General features: G+C 52.6%; 2 protein-coding genes across 3 annotated transcripts; both read right to left on the minus strand.

The window, feature by feature from the left end:
* Positions 1-559: 559 nt before the first annotated feature.
* HARS1 (histidyl-tRNA synthetase 1) lies at positions 560-17,513 on the minus strand. 2 transcript variants are annotated; one of them, XM_035559621.2, is made up of 13 exons: positions 17,399-17,513; positions 17,165-17,254; positions 15,331-15,450; positions 15,048-15,143; positions 14,385-14,510; positions 12,571-12,678; positions 10,037-10,135; positions 7,352-7,445; positions 7,029-7,156; positions 6,695-6,937; positions 2,957-3,073; positions 2,076-2,222; positions 560-1,068 (listed from the first exon to the last, which is right to left on the minus strand). In XM_035559621.2, exons 1-13 carry the CDS (start codon positions 17,480-17,482, stop codon positions 1,009-1,011), a joined length of 1,512 nt encoding a protein of 503 aa, XP_035415514.1. In that variant the 5' UTR covers positions 17,483-17,513; the 3' UTR covers positions 560-1,008. The 2 variants fall into 2 exon arrangements, with proteins under 2 accessions (XP_035415514.1, XP_035415512.1); XM_035559619.2 differs by lacking the exon at positions 14,385-14,510 and having other exon boundaries at positions 14,910-15,143.
* A 108-nt stretch (positions 17,514-17,621) lies between these two features.
* On the minus strand, positions 17,622-23,196 carry LOC118254424 (histidine--tRNA ligase, cytoplasmic-like). Its single transcript, XM_035559618.2, has 12 exons — positions 23,064-23,196; positions 22,852-22,971; positions 22,190-22,285; positions 21,271-21,396; positions 20,877-20,984; positions 20,582-20,680; positions 20,169-20,262; positions 19,846-19,973; positions 19,512-19,754; positions 18,600-18,716; positions 18,173-18,319; positions 17,622-18,025 (listed from the first exon to the last, which is right to left on the minus strand). Exons 1-12 carry the CDS (start codon positions 23,169-23,171, stop codon positions 17,969-17,971), a joined length of 1,443 nt encoding a protein of 480 aa, XP_035415511.1. The 5' UTR covers positions 23,172-23,196; the 3' UTR covers positions 17,622-17,968.
* Positions 23,197-23,211: the final 15 nt, after the last annotated feature.

The following is a 23,211-nucleotide window of genomic DNA, read 5'->3' on the forward strand; positions in this document are numbered from 1 at the left end:
GCAGCCGCAGGGGCTCCGAGTCCCGCCTCCGACCCGGGCAGCGGAGAGCCCGGCCCCGGGGGCTCCCCGACGGCCGCCCCCGGGCGAGGGGGGTCCGGGGAACCCCCGGCGTGTAGCCGCCAGGCCCCTGGGGGGGCGCAGCCCCCCGACGGCACCTACCTCCTCTTCCATCGCCAGTCTTCGCTCGGCTCTGGAAGCTTCCAGCGCCAACAAGGACCATTGGGCCGCGGCTGCTCCGCCCTGGGGAGGGAGGGTCCTGCCAGGACCCCCCCGAGGCTGCCCTCCCGTGGGCGTAAAGCCATGCAAGTGGTAAATAAAAAAAAAACAAACACAGCTGAATGGCCCCAGCGGGGGCAGGAGGCGGGCCAGAGCTTGCCCCGCGGCCAGGGGAGCTGTTTGAGGCCCGGCTGCAGCACGGCGAGCCTCCACGTGGCACCGGGGCCACCACAGCTCAAGGAACTGCCCCCATGGCCTTTAGAAGTCAGCTCTCGCCCACAGAGGCTGGGGCATGTGAGCAAATCCCCGCCCGAAGCAGAAAGTAGGGACAGAAGGCAAGGAAGGGGGTTGGCAGAGTATTTATTGTTTCTTGGAACAGCTGGCTTGGGATAAGGTCACCTCCCTGCAGCCACACGCTGGACTGAACGTTTATTCAACATGAAGGGAACAAGAAGCTGCAGCCAAGAGCCTGGGGTCTGCTGACAGTGCGGGGCTCCACATGTCACAGTAACAACTGCAGACAGGAGGCCACGGTGTGCCAGAGCCACTTGCAAAACATCTTTCCAGCAACATACTGAAGAGCCAGGGCATTCTGTAAGAGTCAGTGTAGCCTCTCTCCCCCCGATGGGAAAGGGAGTGCACAAAACAAGAATAAATACAGCTTTCAAGGGCTCCCCCTGACCCTGCGCTTGCTGCCACCTGGCCTGGTGAAGGAGACGACCAACTTGGTATTTAGAGGAGGAAATCTGTCCACCAGAATCCAATGAACAAGTAGACAGGTCCATGCGGGCTTTAAAGCTGACTTGTTCGCATCCTGATCTCCTCAATGAGGTTCTCCCTGCGAATGTTGACCTACATGGGAGAGCACAAAGGTCCATAAATACAACACAAGCAGCTTGTCACTGGGTGACTTTCTCTGGTCCCACACCCCATTTGTGGCCCCCTTGTCTCATGAGATCCCACCATCACGTCACCAGTCCCTTTATGGGGCGAGTAGGCAGCAGCACCATACACAGAGCTGAATGCAGCCCTGTGAGAGCAAGCACTGCCCATCCACCTTGCCAAGCACCCTCCTGCCAAATGACCAAAAGCAACATGCTTTCAGTATTTCCAAAACTGAGGCCAGTGCACAGATTGCCACAGGTCCCACCAGATCACCTTCAGCAATGCTCCCACACCCCGGAAGGTACATGGAAGCAGACACACAGCCCATGATCCAACCCCTCACCCCAGGCCCCCAAGGTGAGGAGTATCTAGGAGTTCAAGGAGGCTGCGTGGTGGGAGACTTTCCAGAGTCGACAACAGGGAGACAACAGGGCTCCTCAGCTCCAGGAAACTGCATAGGACAAGGAATCAGAACCCAGGATGTTACAGAAGTCCCTGGAGAAACCACAGCTAAAAAAAGTCTAGTGAGGAAGGCAACGTACAAAATCCTGAAAACCTGTCACTTGGTGGTGAACTGATGCCAAAGCATGTGTTCCACAGCAAGTCAAGAAGGGCTGGAGACTCACCTCACCCAGTGTCTAAAAGTGCATGCACAAGACCGCTGCCATCAGCCCGCAGGCCTCACCTCAAATCTGCCAGTTCTGGCTCACACCCTCTTTCCTCACTACACCTTCTGTAGGAGCAGCTTTGCTGAGTCTTGGAGGCCTTCCACATTAGATGGAAGCGCCCTACACCCTTCATCTCCCCTTTGGGTACCACACCTGAAGCAGGAGCCTGCAGAGCCACCTTGCTATGTACAAGCTGACTGCACTGCAACTGGACAGGGTACGGATAGGTTTGGAGGGCTTGCCTGAGCTGGGAGGGAAGGTAAGCAGCCATCACTCCCCCTCCAAGCCACCACGAGCCTCACTCACCTCCTCACGGGTTGCCACGACCCGCAGCTTAACAACTCCATCCTTGAGTTCCTGCTCTCCCACAATGGCAACAAGGGGGATGCCCGTGTCCTCGCAGTACTGCAGCTGATTCAGGAGCTTGGGGTTCTTCTTGTACAGTATTTCTGCCTGGAATGGAACCAGAGCACAACGCTGTACTCAGCATGGGCCTGTTTCTCTGCACCCCCATCATCACAACCCCCAGCATTCCGGGCCAGTCTCATCATTACCATTTGGTGTATGCACAGACTGGCTAACGGAGAAGGCAGGGCACTGCAGCTAATGAGTAATGCAACACAGCTCCAAGGTACTCAGCAGACAGTGCTGCTCCTGGGAAAACACGAGGTCACCAGCTCCAGTCTACATCTGACCAGGGCTGACACCTCTGGTGACCCTAGCAGCTCAGAAGCCCCGTGGAGCACCCATTCTCCTCTGTTCAGCCAAGGGAGACTGCCTGCAGCAGGAGCAGGGCCCTGACACAGGTTGTCTTCAGCCTGTGGGAAACACCGCCCAGGCTCCTCTCCTCCTTGCAAGGTTCTGCACTTTTTTTCTGTTGGAAGTGGCATCACAGCTGCCATGCAGCAGAGGCTGAAGCACTGCCTGCTTTGGGAATCTGTCCTGAGTAGACAAAGCCAGAGCATCCCCTGCAGTATTACAGGGCTAATCAAGTTGTACCACCCAGCCCCCACCGGAGAACATCTCATCTGGGACATTTGGAAGAAGCAGGCTAGATCCAGGAAGGCAATCTGCTGCCCATGTTCTCCCTGTGACTCCTTTCTCCCACAGCAAACCCAGGTCTGGTCCATTCCTGGCGTAAGAGAGCGGATCAGGCAGCTCCTGACTTGGCCATTGCCTGGTCATACCTTGATTCCAGCATCCCATAGCTCAGAGATGAGCTTCAGCCGCTCTTCAAGGAGCTTCTTTTGGGCAGAGGCCACCAGCACCTGTATTTCTGTTGTCCTGATCTTCTCCTCAGAGGCCTAGAAAGGGGACAAGACTCAAGAGATGACACAGATATATGGACATACCCGAGACCCTGTGACCCTATGAGGTCCCCACCCCAAGCCCATCAGTTTAGCAGTGAAGAGGCTCAGGGTCAGTGGGATGAACAGCATAAACTCTGGAGAGTTAGGCAATGCCCCAGAGACCCCATCCTAGACCACAATCACTCTGCGCGTGTTCCATGTTGGGGGCTTAACCCAGTCTCCCTCCTGTGATGTGGGTTTGCAGAGGCTGGAGAACATGCTGAGAATGAGCAATTTCCCTGACAACTTCTGCCTAGAGGTTGTTCCTCCACACCCAAAGGCCTGTGGCCTCTTGGAGATCTGCTCTGAGTGGCTAAGGAGCAGCAAGCTAAGGAAGCTGCACAGAGCCAGCTGCCAGCTCTACAGCTGGGCTGGGAACTATAGGTTAGATTAACAGCAGCGAGCTGAGGTGCTCCAGGACTGTCAGGAGCCACCTGCTCCCATGGCAGATGCTGGATACTCAAAGCAGCACCTTCCTGCCTCTGCTCTCTCTGAAGGGATAAGTCTTTAAAAGGTCAGCTGCAGAGGACCAAACCTGGCAAGGATTGGAGGTTGTGAGGGAAGAATTCAGTTTCCTCTTAGAAATCCCAGTTGTGTCTGCCAAGAGAGATCTCCCCACAACAGGGCTCTGGGTGAGGGAAATGTGTGGCAGTATTTTGAGAGCCAAATAAGACCTATTTAACACCCACTGGATAGGACTGAGAAGAACAAACTAGTAGAGCAGCTCTGAGGAGAGGCGAACAGGAAAAATGTACCTGGGACCCTGCGAGAGGTGCTGCACTCCCTACCCTGGGACATCCAACCCGTCTGGTCTCTGCAGTGCCTTCAACAGGATGGGCACACGCGCAAGGCAATGGTCTGCCAACCAGCCTTGCAGAGCAGTGCTGGCTTGCCATGAAGGTGGTGTGGTCACAGGGCTGCTTAATGCAGTGCGGAACACGAAGGCATCTGGCCTAGGTAGCTGGCAGGACTGAGGATTCAGGCTGCAGCTGAATAAGTTGTACCGGGGGCTGCCAGATGAGGGGTCGTGTCCCAGCGAGACCCTGAGAGATCATCTCCCAGGCCAGAGGAAACAGGAGATCGTGACCTGGTTCTGACTCCTGCTGTAGAGCACAGCAGGGGCCTCTCTCAGTTCTCCAACAAAGACCGCAGCAAAGAAGACTCACTTAAGCATTTGCTGGACTGGGTCACTGTGGTGGGTACGCTCTGCTCCTGCACTTAAGTCTTGCTCAGGCTTATAAGCCACAGTAGGCCTCAGTGGGATCACTCCTGGAACCCTCATTGGCAGCTCATTAACAATGGAAACCCAGGAGAGCTCATCCCAGGAAACAACCTGGTAAGAAAACTGAGCTTGACTATGAGTCAAGCACTTTATGTAACAAATATGAAAGCGAAAGCCTTTTCTTTTCTGACATCATTCCTCTGTTATCTACAGAGGGCTGCCTCACACCCATTACTAATTGACAAAGACATGATTAAGGGCTAAGGGAAGAGGGGTGGTACAACCTGATTCCTAAACAAACTGGCAAAAGACCTGAATCCTGGAAAATTACTAATCAAAAGACAATGGCTTTGCAATCCTATACATAGCGATCTCAAGCAAGAATTGTTTGAGCTCTCAAGGGACAGCAGTGGGCTGCGCCCTTGATCTCCCCCTGTAGAATACTGCCAGGCTTGTTGGTGTTGAAATACTGAGTGACTGTAAATCAGCAGAGGCTTGCTGAGACTGGGCTTGAGCAGGAACGTGATTTAATTAACACACAGGAATGTGAATTGATTAACATGCAGATCTTGCTCATCTGGCCAAAGTACAAAACAGTTGTTGGAGATCTGCAATTGAACAATGGGCCTGGGAACTACAACAAATAAGCGGGAAGCCTCACAGCCTGATGTTGTTTCAAGTCAAGCCAGGAAAGCAACCTGTCTCTGTTGGTCTCACCTCCCCTTTCCTCTTGACCAAACAATGCAACAAGCCTTGCTGAGAGCCAGTCACATGATAAACGACTCAGTCCCATCTCACCAGAAGTATAAATCTGCTTTACAGAAACCTCTTTTTGCGGATGTAGAGGATGAGAACTCCAATTATCAGATGGGTTGACGGGCCTGGACCTCTCTCCTTCCCAAGCAGGGACGCCTCTTGGTAAGACTTTTGCCTCCAGCTCTGTCAGGTATTACTCAGTGTCCTGGTTTCAGGTAGGACAGAGTTAATTTTCCTCCTAGTAGCTGGCAGGGTGCTATGTTTTGGATTAGGATGAGAAGAGCGCTGATAACATGCTGATGTTTTAATTGTTGTAGAGCAATGCTTACACCAAGCCAAGGACTTTTCAGCTTCTCGCTCTGTCCTGCTAGCGAGCAGGCTGGGGGTGCAGCAGGAGCTGGGAGGGGACAGACCCAGGACAGCTGACCCAAACTGGCCAAAGGGGTATTCCATACCATCTGACGTCATGCTGAACAATATATAGGGGTGGCTAGCCGGGGTGGGGGGCCGGCTGCTCGGGGATAGGCTGGGCATCGGTCAGCGGGTGGTGAGCAATTGCATTGTGCATCACTTTGTACACATTATTACTATTATTATTATTATTATTATTATTATTATTATTGTTATTATTTTCCCTGTCTTAATAAACTGTCCTTATCTCAACTCACAGGCTTCACTTTCCCGTTTCTCTCCCCCATCCCGGAGAGGGAGGGGGGAGGGTGAGCGAACGGCTGTGTGGTGTTTGGCTGCCAGCCGGGCTAAACCACAACACTCAGGAAAATATTGATAACTAAAGCGCTAAACTATTAACTTGAGCTCAATTATTGCAGTAAGTGAATTTATTAATGGCAATCCCGAATCTGTGATATCTGTCACCTTAATAAATTACCTATCTTTTCAACTTTGCAAAACTGTCACTCTGAAAGTCCTTGGCAGGGCTCTGAAACAGGCAAACGTTGACTCTATAAAGTGGCTATACTCATAATCCTTTAGACATAAACCATTGACCAAGTCTGGGACTAGGACTGGATCCAGCTGCACCTACTCTCCTCTCTGAGAAGGAGTTTAGAAAGCAAGGGGGTCCTTTCTGAACCTCGTGACTCAATGGGAGGGCCTCCCTCAGCCACATACCCTTAACGCAACACCCCCTTAGCTGAAGGCACCTCTCCGGGCACCCCGATGGGATGTGCATCCCAGGGCTGACTCCTCGAGGAACAAGCTCATCCGTGGGCAAAGGCAGACAAGGGATAAGGGGGAGAAATCCACTCTAAGAGGGGTATTTTGGAAGCACACAACTGCTTTTAGAAACCTAGATCCTCCAATAAGCCTTCTGTGAACCTTGCCATTCATAAATCTTTAACAAAGTTTCTGTTTCTATTGTAGCAAATTCCTTTAGATCATTGTGTTAACTGACTGATGCTTACATACTGATTAAGTGCTGTTAAAATCATGTAAACTAACCTTATTTTCTATAAAAATATATAACAAATCCTTAATTTCTGCTACATTAAAGCTGTGCAAAATTCTCCAACAGGTACATGAGGAGAATGTAAATCCTTACTCTTTCTCTGTGCTTAGTTGAGCATCAAGGCACTTACCTCCACTCTCTGCTCTAGGATGGAGAAGATCCGCTCGATCCCTATGCTGACCCCCACACAGGGCACCTTCCGTCCCTTGGGATCAAACATCCCCACCAGACCATCGTAACGACCGCCTCCGGCCACGCTCCCAACGCTGACCGGGTCCTCCACGTGGTCATTCTGCTGCTGCAGCAGGACAGCCTCATAGATCACCCCTGTGTAGTAGTCCAGGCCTCGCGCCAGGCTCAGGTCAAACGAGATCTGTGGGACACAAGGGAAGCCCCCTCAGCGCCACGCTCGGGGCTGCCCAGACACCAGGGCAGCACCCCCTCCTGCCTCCGCCCCTCCTCACCTTCCCTGTGATGCCAAACAGGGTCAGGTACTCAAACAGCAGCTTCATGTCCCCCAGGCCCTCCTTGGCCAGCTTGTTCTGGGACAGCTTCGGGTCCTGGAGAAGCTGCTCGATCAGGTCCAGGCCACCTGCGGGAACAAGTCATGCCTCACATCTGCCAGCACAGCAGCACCCGCAACGACGGGCCCGGCCAGCTGCACGCGCTGCTTCGCTCCCCTCCGTCCCTGCCCCGGGCACGCCAGCCCCTGCCTGGCCTGGCAGAGAGCAGCTGCACTTGTCGGGAGCATGAGGGAGGGACAAGGGCTCCATCCCACCGTGCTCACCGTGAAGCTGGACGTACTCCCCAATGCGATCTGCAGCCTCGGGAGAGAGCCCCTTCTCTCCTACCATCTCATTCTTCACATCCTCCCAGGGCGCCTGTGAGGGGTGAGAAGAACATGAGCCACTGCCCCAGGGATACAGTCTCTCCTGAGGAACGTCTCTGGTAATACAGTCCCATACGAGTGAAGAGACGTCCGCCCTCACACATCTTTACACTGCAGAACTCCTTCAGGGTGGTTAAAAGGTGCATGAGAAGAGCTGCAAATCAAATGCTCTTGAAGGATGGTTCTAAATACACTTCTTGTACCTCTGCACAGTCCGTTCGTATCCTAACCCTGAAGTCACCAAAGCTGCCCAAAATCCTGACAGCCCCAGGACAATCAAATGTTTGGTTTAGATATCTGGCCAGAATTAGACATTTGCACTGAGTTTGAGAGATGTCTTGCTGCTGTGGTTTCCATGGTTAGGTACAGTCATATACACCAGTTATGGAAGCGTTGCAGGTCATGCCCACCACCTGGAAAGTTGTGAGGAGATGGCTGGATAATACAGAAGCCCAATGTAAGCAGGATAAGCAACAGCTTTCCCACCAAGCAAGGGGGTCAAAGAAACAGAGCCGCGATGGCATCCGGCTGCACTAAGTTAAAACACAGCCCTTCAGTACAATAACAAGGAAATTACGCCACCCCAAAAAGCCCGGTCCTCCCTTCCTGCTGCTCTTCCATGCATACGCAGCCCCCAAACCTACACTTCAGTCATGCCTCTGCACTACATCTCACTGCTAACAGCACTTTGACTAAGGCCTCCTCTACCTGACTTCAGTCAATCAGATAAGGCCTCCAAAGGAGGCCATCATTTGTTCATCCTTGAGCAAAGCAATGTGAACGTACAAGATGAGACACCAGGTCACTTTGTTTAACAGGATTCCACAGGAAGGCTAAAAGCACTCCTTTAAGCAATCAGCCCACAAACTGTGCCCCACATGTCTCTGATGACACTGAAATTCCCCTTGAAATTCTGATTTGGACCCCAAGCCAAGAAAACTGAGTCTATAGATGGCACTTCATTTTAAGGTTCCTCTTCCTTAGCTTTTGGTGGAGGACTGTACACACATTTATAGACTGATCTCTCCAGCATTCTCGTACCTGACTAGGGCCTATAGTAAAGACGATTGGCTGCAGATAAAGAGTTCTTCCTACACTGGCACCTTTCCCTCCTCCCAGAAGTCCACATAAGGGCCTGAATCCCTTAGAGACCAACGCAACAGTCAGAGCTTTTGAGGCAGCTTGGTGAGCACAAACCTACAGGTTGTACCTACTTCCTGCCTTGTCTCTTACAGGAACAGCTGTACAGAGAGGGCTGTTCTGCATCACACCGAACTAGAGTAAGATAGAGATGTCCACATACAGCACGTTCAAAAAAAACCAAACCCGTCCTACAAGTCCAAACCATTACAAGTGTGAATGAAGCGACCAGGAGATGTGGGATGGGCTACTGCAGTCTCACAGCACTGGGAAGAGAGATTACGGCACTGAGCAACGTTCTCCTTGTGACTGTGTGCACCCTGCTAGGATGCTGTGCGGTCCAGGCCAGCCCTGGAGCCCTGTTCCTAGCAGTAACATCCTTGCGCTGATGGTAGCAACAGATGAGAGTGAAGACATGCTGTGGGGACACATACAATACAGAGCAGTACCAAACTGACCACCCTTCCCCTGCGCAGGAGGCAGGGAAAGTGCTGCTGGTGTTATTTTACAGCTCTGTGTTCCTAGTTTCCTATTTCTTCTCACTCCAAGCACTTTCCTCTACCTCAGCTCTCCACCTCCAGGTGAACAGGGAAACCTCGTCCATACAGTTCCGACTCACCTCCCTTTGCTGCATCTCTGATGCAGCTACTTGGGACTATCTCCTGAGGGTCCTCAAAAGAGCTGGAGATGCATGCTGTACAGTGACACCCTGCTCACGCACAGCACGGCCAGCAATGTGCACGTGATGCAGGCTCTGTGCTCTCAGCAGGGATGCTAGACATCACGGTACCAACCAAGAACAGCACGAGCTTGCAGATAGCACAACAAAACAACTGGACAACAAAGCAACTTCAGCAGCCTCGCCACCTGGGGAAGTCCATTTGTCTCAGCCTTGTCACCTGTAAGCTCACTGCCTTATACATCCACCGCTTATGATTGCAATTCTCTACTCCTGAGAACGACAGAGCTTTTCCCTTTATGTCAGTTTTTTTTTTTTTTGCCTTGCTACTGAGGTGTGAAATTTTAGCAAAGGTTCCAGGAAACAACTGTGATTCCTCACACTGCCAGAACTGAACCTGCTGCATTTGAAAAGTCTTTTGAATGCCCTGGACTAGTCTGGGGGCAGGTTTTCATGACCTAGATTCATAAGCAGTAGCAGCTTAAGAAAGCTAAAATTTGGGATGTTGAACCTCCCATATGAAGAGCTATTTTCCCTCCCTTCTTTTCCATTTCTCAGGACCCTGTGGGATGCTCGAGGAGGAAGTGCAGAATCCAGTTTTGCTATGTGACGGACATGCCTGGTGTGCCCCCCTTCCCTCTCAATGCATAGGGTGAAGGGGCTCACATGGACAACTTGATGTTTACCAGCATTTTCCAGACTGTTCTCATAGACCTGGACAGAGACTCACAGGAACTCCAGAAGCCCGGAGCTCCAGTCCATACCTTATCCAGTTTGTCAACACTGGAGCAGATTGTTCGGAACTTGCTGTCCGGGACACCACAAACTGCAAACATCCCATCAAGGATGCGCCGATCGTTGACCTGGGAGACAAGGAAAAAGTCATTTACTACGAGCTCAAGCAGATGCTTCAGATGAGTTTCTCTCCTCTCTAGTTTTAAGCACAAAAGAGAGAATCTAGCGGTCCCCCTAACCCCAAGGGAAACATGGGCCCCAGACACTCTGGTGTTCTGATGTGCAGGTTATTTCCCACTGCAAATCTGTGCTGAAAAAAAAGACAGCTATCTGCGTTTTCAAAAGCCTCTGCCAACATGCCTCTCTAGACACTCAAGAAGCCACAGTCAGAAGGGGGTAAAACTCTGCTGTAGATTAGGAACTGACAGAGGGAAGGTGAGAAAATGAGCTTGGCAAGAACATGGTGAGCCAGACTCAGCTGGAACAGCAAAGAGGAGCAAGGGATGGTGGAAGAACCATAGTACAGTCTACCTGAAATAAGCATGCCTACAGGGAGGCTGCCAATTTTTTTTTTCCTCAGTTTACAGTTTCTGGGCAATTTCTGTCTCTTCCCCATTCCTGGGGAGCTAAGCTGCCTCTCGCCCCAAGAGCAGGCCAGCCTGCACAACTGCGTCCTGCCAAGCCTGGGGAGAGCCACTGCACTCTCCTTCCAGAGCCACAGACACCAACAATCAACAAGAGAAGGAAAACCAACGACACTGTAGCGAGTTGACCTTGGCCGACCACCAGATGCCCACCGAGCTGCTCTCACTGTCCCCCCTCCACAGGACAGTGGGGAGAAAATACGATGAAAAAGCCTGTGGGTCGAGACAAGAGGTGTATGATCTCCCTGATCATACACCAATTACTGTCAAGGACAAAGCAGGCATTTCTTGGGGAAGATTAACGTAATTTATTCCCAGTTAAAAATTGAACAGGATAGAGGGAAACAAAAACAAAACTAGAACCACCTTTCTTCCACCCCTCCTTCTTCCCAGGCTCAGCTTCACTCCTTACTTTTCTACCTCCCACCACCACCCCCATGAGCAGCGCACAGGGATAGAGAATGGGGGCTGTGGTCAGTCCGTAACACTTTGTCTCTTCCCACACGTGGGCTTCCCACAGTTCTTCAGAACAGACTGCTCCAGCATGGGCCCCCCGCAGGCCCACAGCTCCTGCCAGACAATCTGCTTCAGTGCGGGCTCCTCTCCACAGGCTGCAGCTTCCTCCTTCAGCACATATCCACCTGCGATCTCTTCTTGCAGCACCCTCGCTACCAAAACCTTGCCACATGAACCCAGTACAGGGGCCTATGAATCATCTCGTAGGGGGATACGTAAAAACAACTCGGGAACAGACCGCAGACTGCGGAGATGAATGCAGTATGTTACGCTGCACTCTCAGTACAAGAACAAAGGGACATCTGGTTATGTTAAAACCTTACTAAGAGATTTTCTTTTCTTTTACTTCTTTTGATAGTGAAGTCAATTCCACGGTTTAATTATGTTCTGTAAGAGAAGGTAATTGAGGCCAAAGGCTTAGCTGAATTCAAAACGCCATGGGTAGTGAGAGCATCTACAGTTAAATTAGACAGAAACAAAGACTGCTCAGGAGGTTGTAACCCTCCAGCGTTGATATCAACCAAAGAGTCCCTCATAGAAGTCATGGAGCCCTCCTCCACTGCAGGCAGGTTATTCTGCTGTTCCCCATTGCAGAGATGCCTGCTCATCCTCAAATAGATTTGCTCATACCACTGGCCAAACACAAACTAGCTGGACTTGATCTAGACACGCAGCTCCTACGCACAATGCTTCAGCTCATCCCGGACTGGTTCAGGGGCAGGCAGCTGGGAGTGCAGCACCCAGGCCACACCACTCACCTCCCCTGCACAGCCCAGCCACACCACGACTCTGGGGCCTTTGCAGAGATCCCACCAACCTCCTGCACATCAGACCCTCCTACCCACTACTCTCCTACACCCTTCCCATCCTGTCTGATCCCCACATCCAGCACCATTTGCAGTCACACCAAGGTAACAGAGGTGTTCTGAAGTGCACTACAAGCTCAGCCCTGGAAAGGAGTTGGTGGGAAGGCAAGAGTTTGCAAACTACACGGTGCACACACACAGGTGTTCATACTAAGCGGCATTAATAGCTGGGACAAGTGCAGGAATCCTGGGCCAGAGCCTATATTTTACTGCAGGCAGTGAACGTGGCAGTCATCTTGTTACTCTGCTGCCGGGCGTTCTGTAGGGGACCATGGTTGATGAGAAAGAACCCTGCCAACTATGGCCTCAGGAAACCTACTTGAATTCCCATCTAAAGGGGAGCCTGAGATGAAGTCCAGCCCTTTAGTACAGACACCATGAGAAGGCAGAGAGACAAAATGACTACTGCACCTGAACCACGTGCCTCAGTATGCATTAGAGTAGGAACAGGTGCTGTTGTGTAAAACCACAAACAGCAGGCACTGCTTCCTACTGTGTCACAAAGAAACCTGTCTGAGGACCCAGCTCTGGCCTCACCTTAATGAGAAAGTCCCCAAGCTGCAGGTCACTCAGGATCTCGTGCACTATCTTCAGGCACTCAGCATCTGGAATCATAGGGTCAAACTGGCCAGCGATGTCAAAATCCTGAGGAACAAGAGAAGGCAGAGAGCATTTCAGCACAGCAGAGAGGGCTGCAGCCACACAGCTTCAACTCTGCTGTTAATAGCAGTTTGTTTACAAAAAGCAACAGAAATGTTGTGAAAAACAACAAAAACAAGACAGCAGAGATCATCAATAGCAAATAAATAGAACAAAGGAACCAGGAAGGGGAGGAGAAAGCTACTTGTTATTTGGTATGACCTAAATGCCAAATGTTTTTCCTTGATCCCCATGATGTTTTTTGTTTTTTTTTTTTTTTTTCTTTTTTTAATATACAAGCAAATCAAGTTAATGACCAGGCACACAATGGGAATAACACAACAGAAGTCATCAACATTCAGAGAAGAAAAACAAAAGAAGCAAAAAGAGACCTCTTATTCCACCCCAACTTACAAATCCCCAAATGCAAAGTTTTCAATCACATCTTGAGTAAAAGAACAATTAGGAACACAGGAATGATTCGCGACTCAGTAAATTTCAACATGCCTTCAACAAGCTTCCAAAATAAATTGGGTCAATGGAGGAAGAAAGAGATGAGATTGCATCTGTCAATTCTCCAATCAGCTGAGTGTGAGGAAAGCTGATGCAATCCCCAAGGAAGTTGGGCAAGGTCTGCTACAGCCAGGAAAACGTTGCTACCGTCATACAGGGCACAGGTGAAATCTCACTGGAAAAACCCAGCGGAGGGCTGGTCAGTTATATTTAAAAGATGCAGAAAAAAAGCTACGAGGCTGAGCAGTGAAGTAAAGCATCTCCAAGGAGAGAAAAACAACAGAGCTTGATCTAACCAGCCTAGGGAGGGGAAGATTGCTCTCAACATTTCCAAAACATTCATTTGGGAAAGGGAAGGAATCAGTATCAAGGGATGACAGCTACCATTTAAAAAGCTGCACTGGCACAAGGAAAAGTAAGCTGTCAGACACAAGTAAGTTTTAGCCTATTTGCAGCTAGCTTAAGAAGATGATCCTAGAAAGCTCTTTCAAATGAGACAGCAAGCAAAGACTCCAAGTTGTGTGAAAATGGGCATTCACCAAGGTCCGAAGCTGGAAGGTATAGGCAGGGATTGTATGAAGAAATGGAAATATTCTCAATTAAGAATTTACTTGCCATGTGATGCCCTGAGGACTGTGATAGTACAGTGGAAAAAATCCATTCCTCAGGGCTATCACACTGAGAAAGCCACAGAGGAAATTGAATTCTTTGTTCTGGAATTAGGTCTCAGGGTTTTTCCCTTCCTTTGAAATAAAGATGGACTAAGCATGGGATGGAAGCAACGGGTGCTGTGGCTGAGTCACTCACCTGGCTCATGCATTCTTGCTCACACACAAAAAAGTTCAATTGTTGCCACATTTAGGATCAGAAAGAAATTCTTTCCCTCAACCAGGCTGACAAGCACTGTGGGACAGAGTAGGGAGCTGCCCTCCTCCACAGTGCAAAGCATGCCCAACATCTGGGGGTTACATTGCAAAGTTCCCTGATACGGCAGTGCCCTGTGTTACAGCCATCATCCACAGTCTCTCCCACTCTCAAGCTGCTTTTCAACCCCAGAGGGAAAAGGAGGAGAAGATGAGTTTCCCACCATCGCAAGGAAGGCGACTGCAAGATAACACAGCCTTCGGTCCTACGTCCCTACAACCACTGCCCAGCCTAGAGACCCGCAGAGCAGCACCCCTGCTGCTGGCCAAACTCACACACTGGTAGAACTCCCTGTAGCGGCCCCTGGTCATGGCCGGGTTGTCCCGCCTGTACACCTTAGCGATGTGGTAGCGCTTGATGTTGGTGATTTTGTTCATTGCCAAGTAGCGAGCGAAGGGCACCTGGGACCGCAGAGTTAAGGATGGGAACAGAGAGGGATCACCCCACCCAGTTATCAGTCACAGGCAGCGCTGCGGCCTCGCTATCTTCCCAATGCCCAGCACAGTTCGGCACACGTCCCTGGGGCAAAGCAACAGCTACCACACAGCTTGCCTGGCCTCGGTGCTGCAGGGTCTGCACAGCTGTCCATGACACAGCCCAAGCACAGGGACAGGTGCCCCTGCAGGCATCTCCCAGCAGTGCCTTGGATTACATCTCACTCCCTAGTCTGGGTTCCCTGCTGTAGAAGAAACCCCACTCAAATTTTTCTTCCCTCCACACACAAAGTGTTACTTTGCCTGACAGAAACAATGGGCAGTAAATAACTGAGCAATGGTTCTGTGCCTGCTAAACCACACTACCTGCTCATGCTTTCCCTGCCTATACAGGGTCAGAACCAAGGGACTGTCCTCCCTCTTCCTTGCCCTTGAGGCAGCGCTGTCCCAAAAAGAGTGCAGCAAAGATGACAAAACGCCCCAGTGCTGGCTGTTGCAGGATACAGTCAGGTCATAGCGCAGGGACAGCAGCTCTCCTCCTTGATCTTTCAGATCATAGATGAGCTTTGAGTCTTCTCCGTATTTCCCTGTTAGCGTCTCCTACATAAAAAAAAAAAAAGACACATGAACAAACAGCATCTTCAGCAAGAGTAGAAGAGTCCTAGAGCACACAGAACAAGGACAGAAAGGAAGGACAACTAGGAGATGGAAAAAACTCAGCCCTCAACACAGGCTTTCAACTGCAGAATCCCCACCAGCTCAGCCAACTTGCTGCACTCTTGCTCACCTTCAGCTCAAACACTGGCGTATCAATGACTTCTGCTCCGTGGCGTTTGAAGCAGTTGATGATAGCACTGAAAACTCTCTCACGAATGGCCATTTGTTTGGGGCTGTAGTCCCGCGTGCCCTGGGATGAGAAAAGGAAAAGAAAAGCAAATGACACATTGGCTTAGGGATACGCAGTGGCAGACAGATGTGAGAGGTGACACGAAGAATCTGTCATACTGCTTACAAAGCTAGAGAGATCAGGTCAATTCACCAGACACCAGCACAGGGGGTAAAAAGCAGCATTGGTAAATATTAGGCCACAACTCAGATGAGATCTGCTACAGTCTACACTGCTGAATATGTCAGAAGTTTCACCATGTACAAAACAAAGGAGCTAACATGGATCCAACACCCAGACAGTTCAGCACCTGCAAGGATGACAACGCAGCTAGGACCTGTCCACAGCTCCCATTCATGTGCAGCATTAGCCAGACCCTTACACAAGCCACCCAGAGAGGTGGAAATAGGAGGACAGGCAATACTTTGAAGTTGTGGAATAAGCAACAGCTTTATGCTTTCCAGAGTACCCACAGAGAAACCATATTTCCAAAGCACGATACCTGTGAAGTTCACTGGGATGGGCTCCCTTTTAATCTTCATCACTGTTAATAGTCACCACATTGTTTCAATGACTGTCTTCAAGCTTTCAGTAACTCACAAAACTGTCAGTTAACTATACCTCTCACTTTAATTTTTCCAGGGCCCAACAGTTAGACAAGGAGGAAGCAGAGAGAGCACGCACATTACACCTGCAGGTCGAACAGCAAAGGATTGCTTTCAGCAGTGCACTGACATGGCTAAGAGAAGCTGGAAATCCAAGCTGCTTCCCCTGATGCTCACAGAGCTTCAAAATCCTCTCCCTACATCTTTAAACAGTGAGATATTCTTTCTTCCCAGGTCTCACACCATAGTTACGTTTACCAAAAGATGTGATAAAGGAAATGGACAAGTGAGACTCTGTTGAAGCACTTCCTTTAAACCAGTGACACTAACGTATATTACTAACTGTCTCTGTGCCACAGCATGAAAGCACAGCTGGTCTCTGGTCAGCTGCAAGTGTTGAAACATCCAGGATACAAAAGAACTTCGGCATAAATTGCATTATGAACGTTCTTCTCAGGGACACTTGGAGACTGAAGGGCTGCCACTGAGGGAAGGGTTCTGCTGGAAGAGGACAGAGAGATGCCTGCAGCTGGCCAGACCCGCTCCATAAGCGGGATGACCCCACTCTTACAGACTATGGCAAAACCAAAAGCCATGAGATCTCTGAGCATTCCTGGCAACGCTTCCAGGCACCTGGAGCACTTCGCAGCACTGTGTGGTCACCCGGCCTGCAGCAGCTTTACCCACTCTGCCAAGGTTAGCAGGAACAGGAGCAGCTTGAGGATCCTTGATCTGTGAGAGCCAACGTTTGCAGGCACTAGTGGGGTCAGCACTACAAGAAATTTTAAGTTCTAATCCTAAAAGCACTGGAGCAACGCAAGTCATGACCTCCCTTCGAAGAGAAGACCCCAGTCGGGAGGGGAGACCTCATACTGGGCAGCTACGATAGACTGGCCAAAAGCGATCCTATCAGCTGGTGGTTGGCTTGCCACAGAAGCACTGGAAAGCTTTCGGTTAGCCGGGTGTCTGGGTTTGGTGTTGCCGGGGTTATTTTGATCCCCCTCTCCCGTCGCCTCGCTGCTGGAAGCAAAAAGGGGCTGAGCACGGGGCAGGTCCGTGCTGCACGCCCAGGCTCGGCACGAGGCGGCCCTGCACACGGCGAGGCGAGCGTGTGGGCTGCGGGACGTTACCTTTGGGGTCTTCAGCACGAACTTGTGCTTCCCCTCATCTCCCCCGAGCTGCGCCTTCATCTCCAGCAGCTTCGCCACCTCCTTCGCGATCTGCGGACGGAAGGAGAGGGGAGCCGGGGGTTACCCCAGGCCGGCCCGCAGCCTGCCCCAGCGCCTCCGGCCCCGCCGCCCGTCGCCCCCCGCCCTTCCCACACGGCCCCGGCCCCCCTCCAGTCGCCTCGGGCCCGGCCGCACCCGCTCGGGCTCGGCCTTGTCCTGCTTCAGCCGCCGCACCGCCTCCGCCTGCTCCCGCACCGCCGCCGCCTCCTCCGCCGCCATGGCCGCGCCTGCGCACTGCCGGGGCCGCGCCTCGCCGGGCGGAGCTCGGCCAGGAGGCGGCGCTTCTCCAAGTTGTATTTTATTTTATTTTTTAATAAAAAAACCAAAAACGCCACAGAGGGGCTCAGCCCCGCCCCAGCAGCGCCCCCAGCGTGTGCGGCTCGCCCGGCCGCCGGCCACAGCCGGTGCTCGGGGCACGTCCCCGGGGCCTTCGGGCAGGGTCCCCCCGGGTCTCCCCGCTGTGGGGACGTGGCAGGGCCCCCGCTGCCACCACACGCGTGGCCTGCCCCTCGGGGCCGTCAGCCACGGCACCGCAGCGTCCGTGATTTCAGAGAACTCGCGTGCTCCCTCCGGGCACAGCCCGCTGCAGCGCTGCCATCAGCCTGGCAGGTGGGCAGAGGGTGGCCGGACCTCGGCAGGAAGCAGCGGGCACTGGGGTTTCCAGCTGTGCAGCAGTTCGGTCAAGCAGCGCTGGACAGAACGATTCTAGGGCTCCAGCCTTCTTCGGATCTCATCGGCAAGCCCTTCTCTTGGGATATCAACCTACAAGGCAAACAAGGAGGAGCAGTCATCTGCCAGGTCCGTGATGCAGCTCGCAATTAGAATACCGTCACTGACTGAAAACCCAGAGCCTTTCAGCAATTGCTAGAAGCACTTTTGAAACCTAGCGTAGAAAGGCATTCTCCTCACCTCCTCTCTTGTTGCAACATCTCGCAGCTTGACAACTCCATCTGACAGTTCCTGCTCTCCTATAATGGCAGCAAGAGGGATCCCCATGTCCTCACAATACTGCAGCTGTTTCAGCAGTGTAGGATCCTTCTTGTACAGCATTTCTGCCTAGAAGGAAGCAACAGTGAATCATCAATGCAAAGTTTGCTCTGATGGATCTTGCAGCAAAACTGCAGGCACTGAAACTGCATGGAAAACTCTGCCTCATTACTCCTGGAGCAAGCGACTGGCTTTAGTGCTCTCAGATGCCTTCCTTCTCTGCCTGCTAGATCTCAGGCAGGCCAGTCTTGAACAGACAGCTAGTGGAGTTGGTCTAGCTGGTCCAGTTCCCCCCTGAGACTCTCCCTCCCTGACAACTTACAGCACCAAGCCCACATCCTTACTTTACCTTGATCCTTGCATCCCATAGCTCAGAGATTAGCTTCAGTCTTGCACTGAGTAAGTGTTTCTGAGGCGTAGCCACCAGCACTTGTGTCTCAGTCGTTCGAACTTTCTCCCCAGAAGCCTGCAGGGGCAGACACACTCATGGAAGTCACTGGCTCAGAGGGAATCTGAAGCTCACAGCAGAAGCTCACCTAGGTCATCTCACTTGACCTAAGTCCTCAGCTGTTAGCTCTCCAAAACAAGAATATTTAAAGGCTGATCGTTGCTATTCAGTGAATATTATTGAGCAAGGCTAACCTTTCAGAAGCAAAAAGTGTGCACAGTTAAGACAGCCTGGGCAGGTTTAATGAGTCCTCCAGTGCACATGCATTCTGACACACTAATCGTGTCCTGCTGTTTCTGTGGGACCTTGACTTTCCTCCATCCTAGATGAGAGCTACACTGCTTTCTAATCTATCTTTTGATTCTTCAGATGCAAACACTTTGCCTCAGCCTCACTTACTATGCATCACAAGCTCAGAAATAAATGCAGGGTGATAAATTTCCCAACTGACTTTCCTGTTATAGAATGAGTGCCACAGATATTATTGAATTTATAATTTCACAATCTCCAGGACAGAAAGCTTCACAAGCACGAGACAATTAAAGTGAGTTGGGAACAAACTTCAGGGAACGGATGAGAAGTCAGAGGATGTCTATGATACTTCCATTGTTTTTGCTACAAAATGCTGCCCATGACTGCAACCTGATGAGCTACAGGACAGAAAAGGGCTCTGTCTTCTGCATGGACATTCAGGCATGAGATGACCCACCCTCTCCCCCCAAATCCTTTCTTGAACACTGTAGAGCTCTGTAGTAAGTAACAGACTGCTTCCTAGAGCCCTCCCCCATGTGACACACTGCCAGCAGCACCTACCTTCACTCTCTGCTCTAGGATGGAGAAGATCCGCTCGATCCCTATGCTGACCCCCACACAGGGCACCTTCCGTCCCTTGGGATCAAACATCCCCACCAGACCATCGTAACGACCGCCTCCGGCCACGCTCCCAACGCTGACCAGATCTTCCACGTGGTCATTCTGCTGCTGCAGCAGGACAGCCTCAAAGATCACCCCTGTGTAGTAGTCCAGGCCTCGCGCCAGGCTCAGGTCAAACGAGATCTGTGGGACACAAGGGAAGCCCCCTCAGCGCCACGCTCGGGGCTGCCCAGACACCAGGGCAGCACCCCCTCCTGCCTCCACCCCTCCTCACCTTCCCTGTGATGCCAAACAGGGTCAGGTACTCAAACAGCAGCTTCATGTCCCCCAGGCCCTCCTTGGCCAGCTTGTTCTGGGACAGCTTCGGGTCCTGGAGAAGCTGCTCGATCAGGTCCAGGCCACCTGCGGGAACAAGTCATGCCTCACATCTGCCAGCACAGCAGCACCCGCAACGACGGGCCCGGCCAGCTGCACGCGCTGCTTCGCTCCCCTCCGTCCCTGCCCCGGGCACGCCAGCCCCTGCCTGGCCTGGCAGAGAGCAGCTGCACTTGTCGGGAGCATGAGGGAGGGACAAGGGCTCCATCCCACCGTGCTCACCGTGAAGCTGGACGTACTCCCCAATGCGATCTGCAGCCTCGGGAGAGAGCCCCTTCTCTCCTACCATCTCATTCTTTACGTACTCCCAGGGCACCTACAAAACAAGAACATCCGTTACTGGCCAATGCTCTTGTCACCCACCATCTCCACCAGCCCATGTATTCACAACGTGCAAGGTAAGATAACATGCTTCTCGGTGAGCTATTTCACTAATGATCTCACAGGGATTAACTAAGATCATTGAAATTGCCGTGTCTTATTCTTGGCCACTGCTACCAGCCTAAGAGCTCTCCAAGTCCTTTACAAACACCAGCGGCTTAATTATTGTCATGAGAATAACCATGACAGTGCCCAGCCAAAGCCGTCCAGCCCCTAAGACTGGAAGTGATTTGCCCTGAGAGCACAATGCTTACCTTGTCCAGCTTGTCTATGGTTGAGCACGTAGTTATGAACTTGCTCTCCGGGATGCCACAAACGGCCAACACACCATTCAAAATTCGTCTGTCATTGACCTGGGGAATGAAGAAGCATGCTTAGCTGAGGAAAGATGTCCCACCACAGTTTCCCCTTGCCCTTGCTCAAGGGATGCTAAAAGCTGCAGCTGTTGAAGACTGTTTGTGCCTTTTGGCTGGTGTCTCAACCCCACAACATACTGGAGCCAGGAAGAGAAGGCGCAAGCGTGTGAAAACCACCAGGCTCTGATCTCACCTTAATGAGAAAGTCCCCAAGCTGCAGGTCACTCAGGATCTCGTGCACTATCTTCAGGCACTCAGCATCAGGAAGCATAGGGTCAAACTGGCCAGCGATGTCAAAATCCTGAGGCACAAGTAGAGGCAGACTCTGGTGTAGCTGGACTGTGGCTGAAATCTGGCGCTCAGCTGCCATCCTGTGCAGCACTGAATTGTCGCTGCTTCAGCACTACCCCAGCTCCAGGCTGGCTGCGCAGGGCCTCTGCCCCAGGTGCAGCTCAGCCAGGCACCTCACCTGGCCCCGCAGGTGAGCGCAGGCTGTTGGTATAACCCAGCAGTCCACGCCAATTCCCAGCTCTGTCCTCCCAAGCAGCCCTGTCCCCGCTCCCCTTTCAGCAGGCCACAACACTCACGCACTGGTAGAACTCCCTGTAGCGGCCCCTGGTCGTGGCCGGGTTGTCCCGCCTGTACACCTTAGCGACGTGGTAGCGCTTGATGTTGGTGATTTTGTTCATTGCCAAGTAGCGAGCAAAGGGCACCTGGGGGACTGAAGAGTTAAGGACGGGAATAGGGAGATCCTCTGAGCTGCAGAAAGCTGAACCTCAAAGCTCCCTGTCTTCATCTCACTCTGCTCCCAGACCCCCAACAGATCTCTGAAGAACAGCCTTGGCTGACAACGAGTACCATTGTCCTGAGAACAACGTGCTCTTCTAGCAAAGGGACAACTCCATTCCCTCCTTCCTAACCACAGTATGTCAGCACCCTGCAAACGCAGGTCTTTACTAGGTCATTTTGCTCTCTTAAGGTGTAATACAGATAAAATTCAACATATAGTGCACATGATAAAGAAGAGAGCTTTTAGGTGAGGCGTGGGAGCCGCCCCAGGATGGATGCCTGCTTTGTACGTGCAGCAAACATTGCTGCTCTCTCACAAGTACCACAGCACTGGAAATGTGGCACAGCCAGGACAAGAAGGCACAGAGGTGGGGACTGTAACAAGCATGAGGTACAACCAGTAGTGTGGAGCATACTGATGCATGGCCACAGAGTAGGGAAGAAAGGGCAGCTTTGCTGCAGATACTGGACTGACTGGGAGGTGATTTGAGGCAGGGGTCACACTGATAAAAGACCAGATGGGGCGTCCACTAGCCAGAGGGAAGGAGGTTTCGTTCATCCTGATGGGAAAAAGCTGGGATATGCAGACAGGTGAGGACAAGGACGATCCACCTAACACCTTTAAACTAGGCAGGGTGGCAGAGACCTCAGTTTGTCACTGTCCCTGCCACCAAAGACATGTACTACGAGTGTGTGGTAGAGGCTACTGCAGGATACAGTCAAGTCGTAGCGCAGGGCCAGCAGCTCTCCACCTTGATCCTGCAGCTCATAGATGAGCTTTGAGTTGTCGCCGTACTTCCCCATCAGCGTTTCCTAGGGAGAAGCGAAAAAAAGAGTGACTGTCAAAGGAGGCAAAGGACAGCAAGAGGGTGCCCAGCATAGAGGACAGACAATGGAGCCTGATCTCCCGAGCAGTTAGTCCAACCCAACCCACAGCTTCATTGTGAGGAGTCATTTAGGGGGGGTGTTTTGTTTTATTTTCTCCCCAGGAATGAAACCACTGTGAGGAAGCCTTGGGTTCTGCAGGGCAAGAGCAGCATGCCCTTCCCCATCTTCCTGGGGTCCCTCAGCCTGGAAAGTAAAGAAGGGCAGGGAATGGGCTGAGGTTCCCCTGAAGGAGAGCAGGGGATGGAAGAGTGCCCCAGCCCCACGGCGGTGGTCCTGCAGCCCCAGCAGCGGAGCCGGGAGCTCTCGGGGACACATCCTCCTCCCTGGGGCGGCCCCAAAGCGGAGCTGCCCCCCCTCACCCCCGACCCCAGCGGCAATGCCGGGGGCACCCGCAGCCGTCTCCGGTCCTCACGGGGGGCGCACGGCAGCCCCAGCCCGAGCCGCTGGGGTCCCCGCTCTCGCCCCCCCCCCACCCCGGCTGTGCCCCTCACCCGCAGCTCCAGCACGGGGGTGTCGATGGCGGCCGCCCCGTGCCGCTTGAAGCAGGCCACGACGGTGCCGACGAGCCGGTCGCGGAGCGCCACCTGCGCGGGGGGGTGGTCGCGGGTGCCCTGCCGCGGGACGGAGAGCTGAGCACCGGCACGGCCCGGCACGGCCCGGCCCGGCCCGGCTCGGCCCCGCCGCCCCCGCGCCCCGCCGTTACCTTGGGCGTCTTCAGGGCCGAGCCCGCCGCCAGCCCCTGCGGGGACACGGAGAGGGGCCGGCGGGGCGCGGAGCACCAGGCGGCGGCGGCCAGGCGCAGCCGCAACATGGCGGCTCCGGGGCCGCGGAGCTCCGGCGGCGGGAGGCCG

Source organism: Cygnus atratus, chromosome 14 (genome assembly GCF_013377495.2).
Source record: "Cygnus atratus isolate AKBS03 ecotype Queensland, Australia chromosome 14, CAtr_DNAZoo_HiC_assembly, whole genome shotgun sequence".
Taxonomy (NCBI): Eukaryota; Metazoa; Chordata; class Aves; order Anseriformes; family Anatidae; genus Cygnus; species Cygnus atratus.

What these genes read in the sequence shown, in the direction of transcription:
- LOC118254424 (XM_035559618.2), bottom strand. Translation starts at nt 23,171, where the DNA reads ATGTTGCGGCTGCGCCTGGCCGCCGCCGCCTGGTGCTCCGCGCCCCGC. An exon ending in CCCCCGTGCTGGAGCTGCGG is followed by an intron (nt 22,286 to 22,851) that starts GTGAGGGGCACA and finishes GCTTCTCCCTAG; the next exon opens with GAAACGCTGATGGGGAAGTA. An exon ending in TGTTTGGCATCACAGGGAAG is followed by an intron (nt 19,755 to 19,845) that starts GTGAGGAGGGGT and finishes TGTGTCCCACAG; the next exon opens with ATCTCGTTTGACCTGAGCCT.
- HARS1 (XM_035559619.2), bottom strand. Translation starts at nt 17,482, where the DNA reads ATGGCGGCGGAGGAGGCGGCGGCGGTGCGGGAGCAGGCGGAGGCGGTG. An exon ending in TGTTTGGCATCACAGGGAAG is followed by an intron (nt 6,938 to 7,028) that starts GTGAGGAGGGGC and finishes TGTGTCCCACAG; the next exon opens with ATCTCGTTTGACCTGAGCCT. An exon ending in TCGTGGCAACCCGTGAGGAG is followed by an intron (nt 1,069 to 2,075) that starts GTGAGTGAGGCT and finishes TCTCCCATGTAG; the next exon opens with GTCAACATTCGCAGGGAGAA.